This window comes from Leucopleurus acutus (genome assembly GCF_964270905.1).
Source record: "Leucopleurus acutus genome assembly, chromosome: 13".
In the NCBI taxonomy this organism is placed as follows: Eukaryota; Metazoa; Chordata; class Mammalia; order Artiodactyla; family Delphinidae; genus Leucopleurus; species Leucopleurus acutus.
The window spans coordinates 64,945,404-64,956,951 of record NC_139155.1 but is presented as its reverse complement, the minus strand read 5'-3'; the positions used below and the strand labels follow the sequence as shown (position 1 = coordinate 64,956,951).

Genomic DNA, 11,548 nt, shown 5'->3' with positions numbered 1-11,548 from the left:
GATCCATTCCGTGAGAGGCCAGCCCGGCCTATGCGACAAGATTAGTCCGGCCCAGTGGACCTTGTGAGATGAGGAACCACCGGGTCCACTGGGCAGGATTAATCTTTTATTTCTCAGGGCTTCTCAGGTCCTTCATGAATCCAGGAGTTGGATTAAGGCCAAATCGAAACCAGTTGCCAAAGATGCTATTTTTGGTCATAGAAACATAGACCTGAAAGTGACCCTAGGAAGCCATCTGAGCAAAGACTGTGATAGGACATACACCAGAAGGGATACTGTTTTATTTTTGCTGCCCTGAACTTGTAAAAGTTTCTAAAAAACATCATGCATTTTTTAAGGAAAAATATCAATACAATAAATAAAATATTAGCAGTTGCTAAGTGCATGCCTTTCTGCATCTCTGCATCAATTGAGATGATCCACTGCTGTGATAATACCCTCTTCGCTCCCTCCCCGCCGCCCCCCCTCCATGGACACCTCGCTGGAGTCAGCCCCCCAATGCGTGGGCTCCCCAGCCACTAATTATTATCCTTAAGCAAGGGAGCTTGAGGTTTCTCTTTGGCAAACATTAATCAGGAGTTTAACCTTGAGTGTGTGACAGTCAAGGTTGTGAGTGTTTGTGGCTGCCCAGTGCTGATGGCTAATCCTCTCAACGTCCCTGAGGCTCCACAAGGAGTCTGTGTCCGCAGCACCACTGCAGCCCTGCTGGAAGTCGGGGCTGGGCTTTCAGATCTCCAAGTCCAGCGCAGACCCTACGGGATGGGGCTGTCAAACCACGCCTGAGTCAGGGGAGCATGGAAAGACAACCCCCACGCGTGCCGACTCCTCCTCCGGGGAGCTTCCCGCGTGGATTCCCACCCAGTCTCGGATTCCCACCCAGTCTTGGTTTCCCTGGTGAGAAGGCAGAGGTGGGGGTGTTACCAAATCTTGGCTCCCTGTCCACTGATGCCGAATAGAAATAAGGAGACAGAGTTTGGAGGAAATAGAACAGAGTAGCTTTATTCCTTTTGCCAGGCAAGAGGGGAAGACAGTAGGCTAGTGCCTCAAGAACTGTGTCCCCCTCCTTGGGGAATCGGAGAAGATTTTATATGTGGGGCTCGCAGTCCCGGGTATATGATAAGGATCAAAAGTAGTGAAGGTCTTGCATTTCTTTTCTTCTGCAAATTCATGGCCAAAGCTGGCATCAGGCGGCTCAGCAACCAGGTCTGGTGTCCCTGAAGTTATCGGCTGGTGACCTTCTTTCTGAAATGAAGAGTGCTACAAGGGAGTGTAGGGGGAGAAGAAAGGCCAGGTGCAAAGGGTAATTTGTACGGAGTCAGAGAGTAATCAGCTTTGTGAAGGACAAGTCTAGCTACAAGTGTTTGTTAGTAGTAATAGCTAAAGAATAACCAGGATTACTTAACTCTTTCAGGCCTGTTTATATTGTTTCCCCTGCCTGTTCATTGTTTCCTTATTTTCCTTGTTTATCAGAAAATTCTCATGTCTATTTTTCCTGCAACAGGGTCAAGGGAGGAGGGGTGGCCTGCTTTCAGTCACCAGTGCTCAGGAGCTCCGGGAGGGAGGCCAACGTGAGTGGTGACGCCCCTCCCCCGCCATGGGAGCCACGACCCACGCTCCCTCCTACACTCCGGAGCCTGTCACTCTGCAGATGGGGAAACTGAGGCCCAGAGCTGGCGGCTAGGGGGGAGTAGGGGGATCCACCCCGGCACTCAGCGGGAGGCAGGGAACACAGCGGCTCGCACCGAAGGTAATCGATACCGCAAAGCTGGCTGGAGGGCTCCACCGGGTCTGCGCTCCACCGAGCCCCCGGCTGCTCCTACCCCCGCAGAAGCGGCGAGGCCGCCTCGTCGACCCAAGCCCGCTCCAGAAGGTGCCTCCACTGTTACCCGGGCCCGGGGACTCCGCCGACCCCCGGATTAGGCCTCCCGGATTACGCCTCCAGACCCCATTTAGCCCTCCCAAGCCGCCCCCGCCAGTTGCCGGGATCCGTCCCCGCTGCCGAGACCGGCTCCGGCCGCGAGGGGGCGACAAAGCCCGCGCTTCGGGAGTTGGCGCGGCGGGTCGTCAGACCTCTCGGGGCTCCGCGGTGGCAGGGAAACGAAGAGGCCTGAGCCAGGGCCCCGCCAGGTGCGGGGAACTCCGGGGGGAGCTGCCCCCACGGTCCCTGGGCGCCGAGTCCTGGCCGATCCCGGGCGTCCCCTGTTCCACGAGCCCCAGGTGATTTCGTTTCCTTAGTCCTGCGCACCCAGACCGCGCCCCGCCGGGGGCCGAGTGGGGGGGGTAGGGCCTTGGTCGGGAGTTCGGCGGTCTGACACCCAGCCCACCCTGCCTCTACCTCGCTGTGTGCCTCCCCTCTCTGCTCCATGAAGGGTGGGACAGGAGTCTGGATGGTGGCCTAACCCCTGGAGCCTGGGCTCAGGCTGGCCCCGATGGTCCCTGGTCTCTCCTTCAGCCCATCAGCTGGGCATCCATCACCGGGTGGGTGGTGGGTGGACTGACCTGCTTTGACCCGACTGCCTCCCCTCTGACCTCAGCGTCCTCATCTGTCAGCTGTGCTTTCCAGGAAGGGCTGGGGAGTGGTTCAAGGCCTTCCCTGTTCCTCCCACTTGGACTGGCAACTCTACTCTACACCAGGAGCCTCCCAAGGAGGCACTGGCTGGAGTTCAGAGGCCAGCTGACCTTGGGCACCAGGCTGTCAGGGTGGGCAGTGAGCCATCACCAAGCACGGCAGGCCGGCCACAGGCCTGGCTGCAGCTGATACCAATGGGGTACCTGCAGTCCCAACATGTACTTCCTCTCTCCAGGCTCCATTTGCTCACCTGTAAAATGGGGACATCATGACGACTGACCTGCCCCCTGCACAGGCGCTGCACCCTCAGGCCCCAGGTGTGTCTGTTGACTGCCCGCACTGAGCATCCTAAGGGCAGGTACCGTGCCCTCTCTTGATCTCCAGACAGACCCTGCCTGTGGGTAGGTGAACATGAGGGGCTGCAGCCTGACTGAGTGTGGAGGGCAAGGCCTAGGGGCAGCCCCTGCAGGCTCTACCCCAAATCCAGCTTCTCCCTCCTCCTCAGAGCTGGCATCCACTCCAGTTCTGGGTCACATTTCCAACTTAACGATTCAAAACTAAGAAAGAAAGAAGAAACCCCAAGCAACAACCAGCCGAGCAGCCCCTCCTGGCCACCCTTTGATATCTGAGGACTGAACGGTGGAGCTGATTGCGGATAGGAGGTTTAAAGCCATCTTAATTAGAAGCAAAGAATGTCCTCGGGGTTGGCTGTTCTAAAAATACAGCTGTGCCCACATCTGGAGGGGAAGGGTGGGAGGCGGGGGGTGGGGATGGCGGTTAGACAGAGTCTGAAGTGCTGACGCCTGCATTCCCTGGTGGGGGAGGCCCCCTCCCAGCAGGGCCCATGGTGGGGGAAGAGGGGAGGACACCAAAGTGGTGGCCAGTCCCCTGTGGCTGGGCCACCTGGTGCAGGTTTGGGATGGAGCTGAACAGGCAGCCCACCCCTTCCTGGGCCCACCCTCACCCCTTCCCCATGCCCTCCCCACACCCCAGCCTCAGTTTCCCCAGGGGCCTGGTTAACGCCCGCTGCTTCTTTCACCAGCCCCCGCCTGACACAGGCACAGCTTCTGACCGGGGAGGGGATTTTTCCTGGGTTTGATATTGAGTGCTACTTGTTACCTTTTGTGAACTTGTCGCTTGTTTTGTTCGTGTCCTCATTCTAAACAAATGAGGTACTTTTGTACCTAATCTTGGACTTGTAATTTTGCATTTGTTTTCTTAAAGAGGCCCTAATACCTCACACAAGTGAAGGGCATGCGAGGCTGGGAGAACATCTTGAGTGAAATGTGGAGGCGGGGCTTGTGGTGGTATCTGGGGCGGGGGGTGGGGTGGAGGGGTACAAGGACGCAGGGTTCCTGTCCCAGGGTCAGAGCGAGCACCTGGCCTGGGGCTCACCCTCCCCGGTATGTGAGCAGGGCCTGGGCTGCTTGGCAGGGGTGTCGGGGGTATAAGCCAGGTGGGAGATGGGGGAGCCCAGGGCCCTTCTGAGCTTCTCCATCCACCTGCTCTGAGCACTCAGTCACTTTCTGGGCAGGGCTCCCAGAGTGGTGGCCCCTGTCCTTCCAGGTCCTTGCCAGACCACAGATGGGAACTGCCTGATGATCTGGCAGGCAGGCTATGGGTAGGAAGACCGTGGGACAGTGTGGCCTCAGGTTCCACATGGACCGGATCCCACGTGCATCCCCGGGTGTGCAGGTGGGCAGCAGACCTGTGTGGGACCACACAGTCTTTTCACTGTATCTCCATGAACTCGCATCCCCGGCCCTGCCATTTGGCTGATTCAGCCAAGCAGATAATTTTCTTCCAAAACACAACCCCACAGCCACACTGAGCTCGAAAATAGCTGAGGTGGAGGGGGCGGGGTGGGGGGGCACCGCCAGCTGCTCTGGAGCTCTGGCTGGAGGCGGCTTTGATGGTCAGGTAGTGGCCACAGCAGCGAGTGGAATGAGGGGCAACTGAGGAGGGTCATGACAGCCGGGCATTGAAGGTCAGGCTGGCCTGGCAGCTGGGGCTGGGGAGGGACCATCTCATCCAGCCACTGAGGGTCAGAGATAGAGAAACCGGGGTCCAGGCGGGGAGTCCCACACCCCAGCTACTCAGCAGGGGAGCATCCAAGGAGCAGAGTCGCCTGTCAGAGACATGGCAGGAGCCCAGAGGTGGCAGAGAGGTTTTTGTCTCTGAACCACAGCTGGAGAAGGGTGAAGGAAAGGAGCTGGGAGGGCAGGGCTGGGGAGGCCAGGGAGGGCTTCCCTGAGCAGTCCTGTCCCCCCGGGACCCCTAACTCGGCCTGTCCCAAACCAACAGGGGCTCTCCCTCCCAAACCTGGCCCTCCCCTACGTCTCAGCCCCCTTGCCAAGCACTCACTAAGGTCTATGCCTTCCGCCTCCTTGACCCTGTCACCCTCGCTGTCACGTGCCCACCACTGCAGGCCGCAGCCATCTTCCCCTCTGACCCCTGCTTTCTCCAAAGAGCTGCCATCTGATCCTAACCTCACCTGGGGCTCTTCACTGCCCTTGGGACAGAGACCATCACCTACAGGGCCTGTCAGCCAGTCTCTCATCATATGCAGCTCCTTCCCTGCCTCTGTCCCTCCATGCCATCTCAAGACCTTTGCACAAGCTGCTCTCCTGTCGGGCCTGGCTAATGCTTACTCTTCCTCTATGCTGACTGCCTCCTCCCTCCCCAGCCCACCCAGAGACCCTCAAATTCCTGGAAAGTCGATTCTGCTACCAGGCTCAGAAGGCCAGGCCCAGGTCGCCCCCTCTGCCGGGCAGGCCTGACACAGCCCACCTGGACGGTTTGTTGTTCTTATGCTCCGGTCACGAGCAGCTGCTGCCGAGTGAGTTCCGGACTCAGTGCTAAAAATATCCCATGACCCAGACAGGAAGGGCCACCGGGGACACAGCTGCTCCTGGGGGCACTGGCTGGAGCTGCGGTGAGACCCACCCACAGCAGTTGGGGGCGTAGTCCATATGCTGGGAGGGGGTGGGCACTGAGCTCGCAGCCCCTGAGGAAAGGCCCTGCGAGGGGTGCCACATGTTATCCACAGGAAGACACAGTGCCTCCAGCACTCACCTTGTTTCTACTTCTTGCCAGCTGTTACCACGGGCACGTGCTGCCTTCGGAATAAAATACATCTAAAATTTGAGTGTGTGGGGCCCTAACAGAAGGTAGGTGAGCTCTGGTCCCTTCAGGGAGGGCTTCCTGGAGTAGGGGGCATTTCTATCACCCTCTCTCCCTCTCCTTTTAACAGAACATCTAGGCTGGTAGGGAGGGAAATGAGTGACTGAATAAGTCAGATCTGGGCTGTCCCAGGAGAGGGATGCTGAATAAGAGGTGGGGAAAGGACTGGAGGGTTCCCTGTGGGGCCGGGGAGTGGGAGTCAGGGTTGGCTCCAGGTTTTGGGGTTGTCATTGGGGTCTCATGAGGGTCTCTCCTGGTGTACGAGCCCTGTGAGGAAGAAGGCCAGCTTGATGGGCACGCAGCAGGTGCTGTCCTGCCTGTAGGCACTGGACAATGGACAGAGAAATCAGGGGTCTTCGGGTGTCCCCAGACCTGGGCTCCTTGCTCGGTAGCAGGCAGGGTCCTGAGGCCAGCGAGGTGGCTTGGAGCCCATCTTCACCTCGCCACAGGCCCGCCTCCTGCCATAGTCCTCTGCCCAGGAAAGAGGAGGCGGCCCCTCGGGCAGGCCTGCTGCCCTGCTGCTCAGGACAGACAGATGGCCACACAGCCAGTAGCATCCAGCACCCCGCCTGCCTGGCTCACCCAGGCCTTCTCTCTGTAATTAACTGTCTGGAGGTGCCAGGGGTCGGAGCAGCGGGTCCGGTGCCTCTCGAGTGGCCTGTCCTGGGCCTGACACTGGATGTGAAAGCCTGGACTGGTGGTGACAGTCTGCCCCAGGCCCTGCTCTGCCTCCTAGGGGCCTCAATCCCCACCTGAGGGTACCCTGGGCCTGAGAAGGGAAGATGTGCAGTAGAACCCCACGGCTGCTCCCAGCATGTCCCGCCCCCACCCTGGGCTCCGTCTCCCAGGAATGTGCTTCTCCAGCCCCAAACCCGGCTCCTGCCTTATCAGCCCCATCGAAGGGGAGAGACAGACACCCCTATCACATGACGGCCCCTCCGTTAGTCCCAGCCTGACCCTGAGCGGAGGGCCAGCCAGTGCCTGCTTGCTGAGGGCCCGGAGGCAGGAATGCCTCCCCTTCCCCGTGCAGACAGGAAACCCGACACCCTCGCTGGCTCCTTCAAGCCTGGCAGGCGCCCGCCCTGATGTCTGAGGCCCTGGATCCCAGCCCTGCAGCCGCGCCTCCACCTGGGTGGGATCCCACCTGGGTGGGATCTGCTCCAACGGTGTCACCTCGAACGTGACCTAGATCTGCTTTGCTGGAAAATGGAGGCTGTCTGAGGGGGCCTTATCAGCTTGCTCCCACCAGCCTCTCAGCCCTTGGTCCAACTCCTGCTGTATCAGACTGACCTCTCCTCACTCCTGAACCCAATGCACACCTCCTTCGTGCTCCCAGCCTCTCCCTCCCCGCCCCTCCCAAGTGGGCCTCTAGGGGCCACTCCCCAGGGGACCCCTCTTAGCCCTCCTAGGATCCACCTGAAATGGAGTTTCTCTTTTCCACCAAAATAACAAGGTATCTCGGCTGGTTCTCCCCACTCCAGTCTCCCTGGGGGACTCAGGGTCCAGCGCAGGGCTTCCCTCACCTGCCACACTCGAGTCCAAAGTTGAGCTCCCGGTAAAGGTCCGGGCACCTTCCTCTCCCTCATGGCCACCATTATCCAGGGACCTTAGCGTGGCTTCCCAGGCCACGACTCCCAGGGCTTCTCACTACCTTGTCCCTGCAGCCTTTTCCTGGTTCTGCTGCAGCCTCCCTGGTCTCCCTGCTTCCCTGGCTGTCTGCCTTCTCTCTCTAACTAATGAAGGTCGAGCTGCCCATGCCTGGCCTCGCCCCTTGGGCATCTCACGCAGGCCCAAGGCTACAAATGTCATTGGGCTAATGAAGGCTGCTACCCACACTTGGACAGCCTGCCTGACATCTCCTCCAACACCACACTTGGGTTTTTCCACACGGATGTCATACAGATGCCCCAAACTCAGTGAGGCCAGAACAGGACTCTCCATCTGCCTGCCTTTCTCCCAAGCATTCTCCAGCTCAGTAAAGGCCACCGCCTTCCATCCACCCTGCAGCTCAGGCCTCAAAGTCACCCTTGACTCCTCTCTCACAGCTCTGTCTAGTCTGCTGGCAAACCACATCCCGCCCCTCCTGGCCTTCCAGGCTCCACCCTGCCCAAGCCACCAGCGTCCCTTGCATCATCCCTTGCTCACCGATTCCTCTGGCAGTCTACTGTGCTCACAGCAGTGACAATCAAACATCACCTCTTCACAGAGGATTCCCAGATCACCCCACCTGGCATGGGGCGCACTACCCAACCCTCCAGTCTCCACTTGGCTGATATTTCCGTTAGCGCGCTGTCCTGCAAACACTATCTCTCATCTTAGCACAAGACTATGACGGCCTGTCTCCTTGGCTACACCAGGAGGGCAGGAGGGAATGGCATCTTTTGTTGGCCTTTGTGTCTTCAGCATCCAGAACAGTGCCTGGCACATGGTCGGTGCTCAATAAATGATTGACTTTGTTCATTAGAATGAATAAATGGAGTTTCCCTTTTCCATCAAAATAACAAGGTCCTCTCCAGCCCGTCCACTTGCTCCAGCCTGCCTCGTCACCGGGGCTGCAAGTCCCCAGCCTGGCCCCTCCTCCGGCGGCCTTCGTGGGGCTTCCCAAGGAGCCGGCAGTTTCAGCAGGGCCTGGACGTGCGGGGGGATTTGGACTCGCGGCTGAGCGCCTCCTTCGCTGCTCTTGTTCCCGAGGGAAGAAGGACGGCCCGGGTCGCCGGCCAAGCCAGGTGGATCGACATATCAGGGCGGCCGAGCTCCGGGTTCCGCCCCGCCCACGCCCCGCGTGGCCCCGCCCCTTTAGTCTCCCGGGGCCTCCTCGAGCAAGCACTCCTAGCCTCGCCCCCAGGGTGGCTCGTGGGTCCTCGCTATTGGACCTCCCCTAGTTTGCCGCGAAGTGCCCAGTTCCTCATTGGCCACATATTCTCCCGCGCCGCAGCCGCAGTCACCACAACAAGCGCCACGTGCTCAACCGTGGGGCTTGCTCATTGGCCACGAGTCCCGACCCGCCCACGCCCCCATCCTGCCCCAGGCTTCCTGCTTCCTCCTCCTATTGGTTACCTGTCCCAACACCCCTCCCTCTAGCCCGGGCGCGCTGCACCTCAGATGAGGATTGGTCGAAGACAGGAAGGCGGGGTTTGGAGGCAGGTTAAGAGCGCTCGGCGGTGGGGCCACGCGTTCCTGAGAAGGTTCAATGGCGTGGCAGGGGATGGCGACCGAGTTCCTGCAGGTGCCGGCGGTGACGCGGACCTACACCGCAGCCTGCGTCCTCACCACCGCCGCCGTGGTGAGCCGGGCGGGCGGGTGGGTATCGCCATGGTTACAGCCCTGGGGTTGCCATGGTTACGGTTGGACCACCCCCCCACCCCCACCCCCACCCGCCGGGGGGCAGTTCCTGACGCCCCCTGGTTCCGCAGCAGCTGGAACTCCTCAGCCCTTTCCAGCTCTACTTTAATCCGCACCTCGTGTTCCGGAAGTTCCAGGTGAGGCCGCCCCGCCCCTTGCACCTGCTAGCCCAGCCCCGCCCGCCCCGCGCCTGACCGCCCGCCCCCTTGCAGGTCTGGAGGCTCGTCACCAACTTCCTCTTCTTCGGGCCCCTGGGATTCAGCTTCTTCTTCAACATGCTCTTCGTGTATCCTCCCCGGGCCTGGGAGGCGGGGGTGGGGGTGGGGCAGCGGGAGCGGGGAAACTGAGCTCCGCTGGGAGGCACTTCCTATACGGACGCCGCAGGTTTCGCTACTGCCGTCTGCTGGAGGAGGGTTCCTTCCGCGGCCGCACGGCCGACTTCGTCTTCATGTTTCTCTTCGGGGGTGTCCTTATGATCGTATCCTTCCGGGCTCTGGAACCTCTGGGCCCAGCCTGTGCTGGCCCTGGGGCCCGGCTTGAGCGCCGGCTGGAGAGGGACAGAGTCGCTTCCTCCAGTTTAGGCTGTATTGAGCGTGCATCGCGTGCTCAGCTCCAGGTGCCAGGGCTAGGTCCAGTGCTGTACCCAAAATGCCACACGGTGGGGTACCCGGGGCTCTGAGCCCTGAATGCCAGTATCCAGGAGGAACTGGGGCCAGGATGACCAGTGGTGGAGCCTGGGGTGAGGTGGAGAGGCAGTGCAGATCAGGTGGCCCCTGGAGGCCACAATGTGGCCTTAGATTGGGAAGGGAAACCAGCCAGCAGGAGGGTTCCAGGGGTTTAGGAAGTCAGAGGGGCCCTGGGCAGGGCATGAGGCCTTGACTCTGGCCCAGCTGCTGGGGCTCCTGGGCAGCCTCTTCTTCCTGGGCCAGGCCCTCACAGCCATGCTGGTATACGTATGGAGCCGCCGCAGCCCCCGGGTGAGGGTCAACTTCTTCGGCCTCCTCACCTTCCAGGCGCCATTCCTGCCCTGGGCTCTCATGGGCTTCTCAATGCTGCTGGGCAACTCAATCCTCGTGGACCTCCTGGGTGAGCCTGCTGTCCATCCAGCCTTCCCCAAGCAGGCTGTCAGGGACCTGAGGGTCTGCTTGGCCAGAGCCCCCCGTCCACCTGCACTGGACCTCTCATCTGTCCCCACTGCCTCTTCCTGCCCTCACGGCTACCCTGTTCTTCCAGCCCCTCAAACAAGCCAGCCTATCGGTTTTACTTCTTCAGGCCTCACCTGCTTGCTGATGCTTGTGTAGGTTCTGACCCAGGTGGGGATGGGTGGGTCAGGGTTCCTGCTTCATGGCTCCCATTCCTCCCATGTTCTCAGGCCTGACCCCCTCCCAGGACCTGCCCTCTTCTGGGCCAATCCTGGCCCCACCCTGGGCTGGCAGTCTGTGTAGGACATTGGTCACCCGTGCTCTGGGGCCTTCAGGGCTGCATTGGCCGTGGGCTCTGGGCTGTGGAGGGTGGCTTCAGCAGTTGGTGGCTCTTCCACAGGGATCGTTGTGGGCCACATCTACTATTTCCTGGAGGATGTCTTCCCCAACCAGCCTGGCGGCAAGAGGCTGCTGCTGACCCCTGGCTTCCTGTGAGTGCTAAGATGACAGCCCTCCCTACTCCCCCCCAGATGGTTCCCTACCCCATGGGGGAACCCCTGTTGGCTGAAGCTCAGTGTGGGCCCCTCCCCACAGGAAGCTGTTACTGGATGGCCCAGAGGAGGACCCCAATTACCTGCCCCTCCCTGAGGAGCAGCCAGGACCCCTGCAGCAGTGACCCCACCCAAGGCCAGGGCCAGTCCCAGGGGCCCATCTTCCTGGCCTCTGGCAGGACTGCATTCCCCCCACAACCCTGGCTTGTAGCACAGCTACCTGTCCTGGAGGCTGGGCCATGCCCAGGGCCCACCCGAATAAACAATGACCTGCATCCTCTTCACACACAGCACTGGCCCTCCTGCCTCGGCCGGCCACACCTTTCCATGCAGGGTAGGTGCTGCTGGCCTTGACCAAGGGCCACCAAGCCTGACCTGCTCTCTCAGACCAAGAGCAGGTGGTAGGATGGGAGGCCCAGAGAGGGTCCAGAACCTACCCACAATTGCCCAGCAGAACTTTGAGCTCTCATCCCCACCCTGACTGTGCCTCAATCAGCCTTCAGTGAGGGGTGTCAGATCTTGGTGGCGGGGCCAGGACTGGGCTAGCTGGTCATGCTGAGCCCATTCTGTGGTGGCTGCTGCCCGAGGGGCCCTCAAGCTGATGCCTCCCTAGGCCCCTCCTGTCCCTCACCAGCAACCCACAAGGGGAGCTTTGCCTCATTTTCCAGCTAAGCAGCTAAAGGACTGGCTAAGTACCCACGGGGCCAGATGCAGAAAGGGGGCAGGCCCTTTCTGTGACCCCAAAGCCTTAAGTGTCACCT

General features: G+C 60.3%; 1 protein-coding gene across 2 annotated transcripts; it reads left to right on the top strand.

Annotated features, from left to right (window-relative positions):
* Window positions 1-8,942: 8,942 nt before the first annotated feature.
* DERL3 (derlin 3) lies at window positions 8,943-10,958 on the top strand (the record flags this gene model as incomplete). Of its 2 annotated transcripts, none has more annotated exons than XM_082853803.1 (7): window positions 8,943-9,035; window positions 9,169-9,231; window positions 9,307-9,380; window positions 9,479-9,572; window positions 9,985-10,180; window positions 10,637-10,727; window positions 10,831-10,958. In XM_082853803.1, the coding sequence occupies 7 exons, from the start codon at window positions 8,943-8,945 to the stop codon at window positions 10,910-10,912; spliced, it is 693 nt and encodes a 230-aa protein (XP_082709929.1). In that variant the 3' UTR covers window positions 10,913-10,958. The 2 variants fall into 2 exon arrangements, with proteins under 2 accessions (XP_082709929.1, XP_082709928.1); XM_082853802.1 differs by having other exon boundaries at window positions 9,166-9,231.
* Window positions 10,959-11,548: the final 590 nt, after the last annotated feature.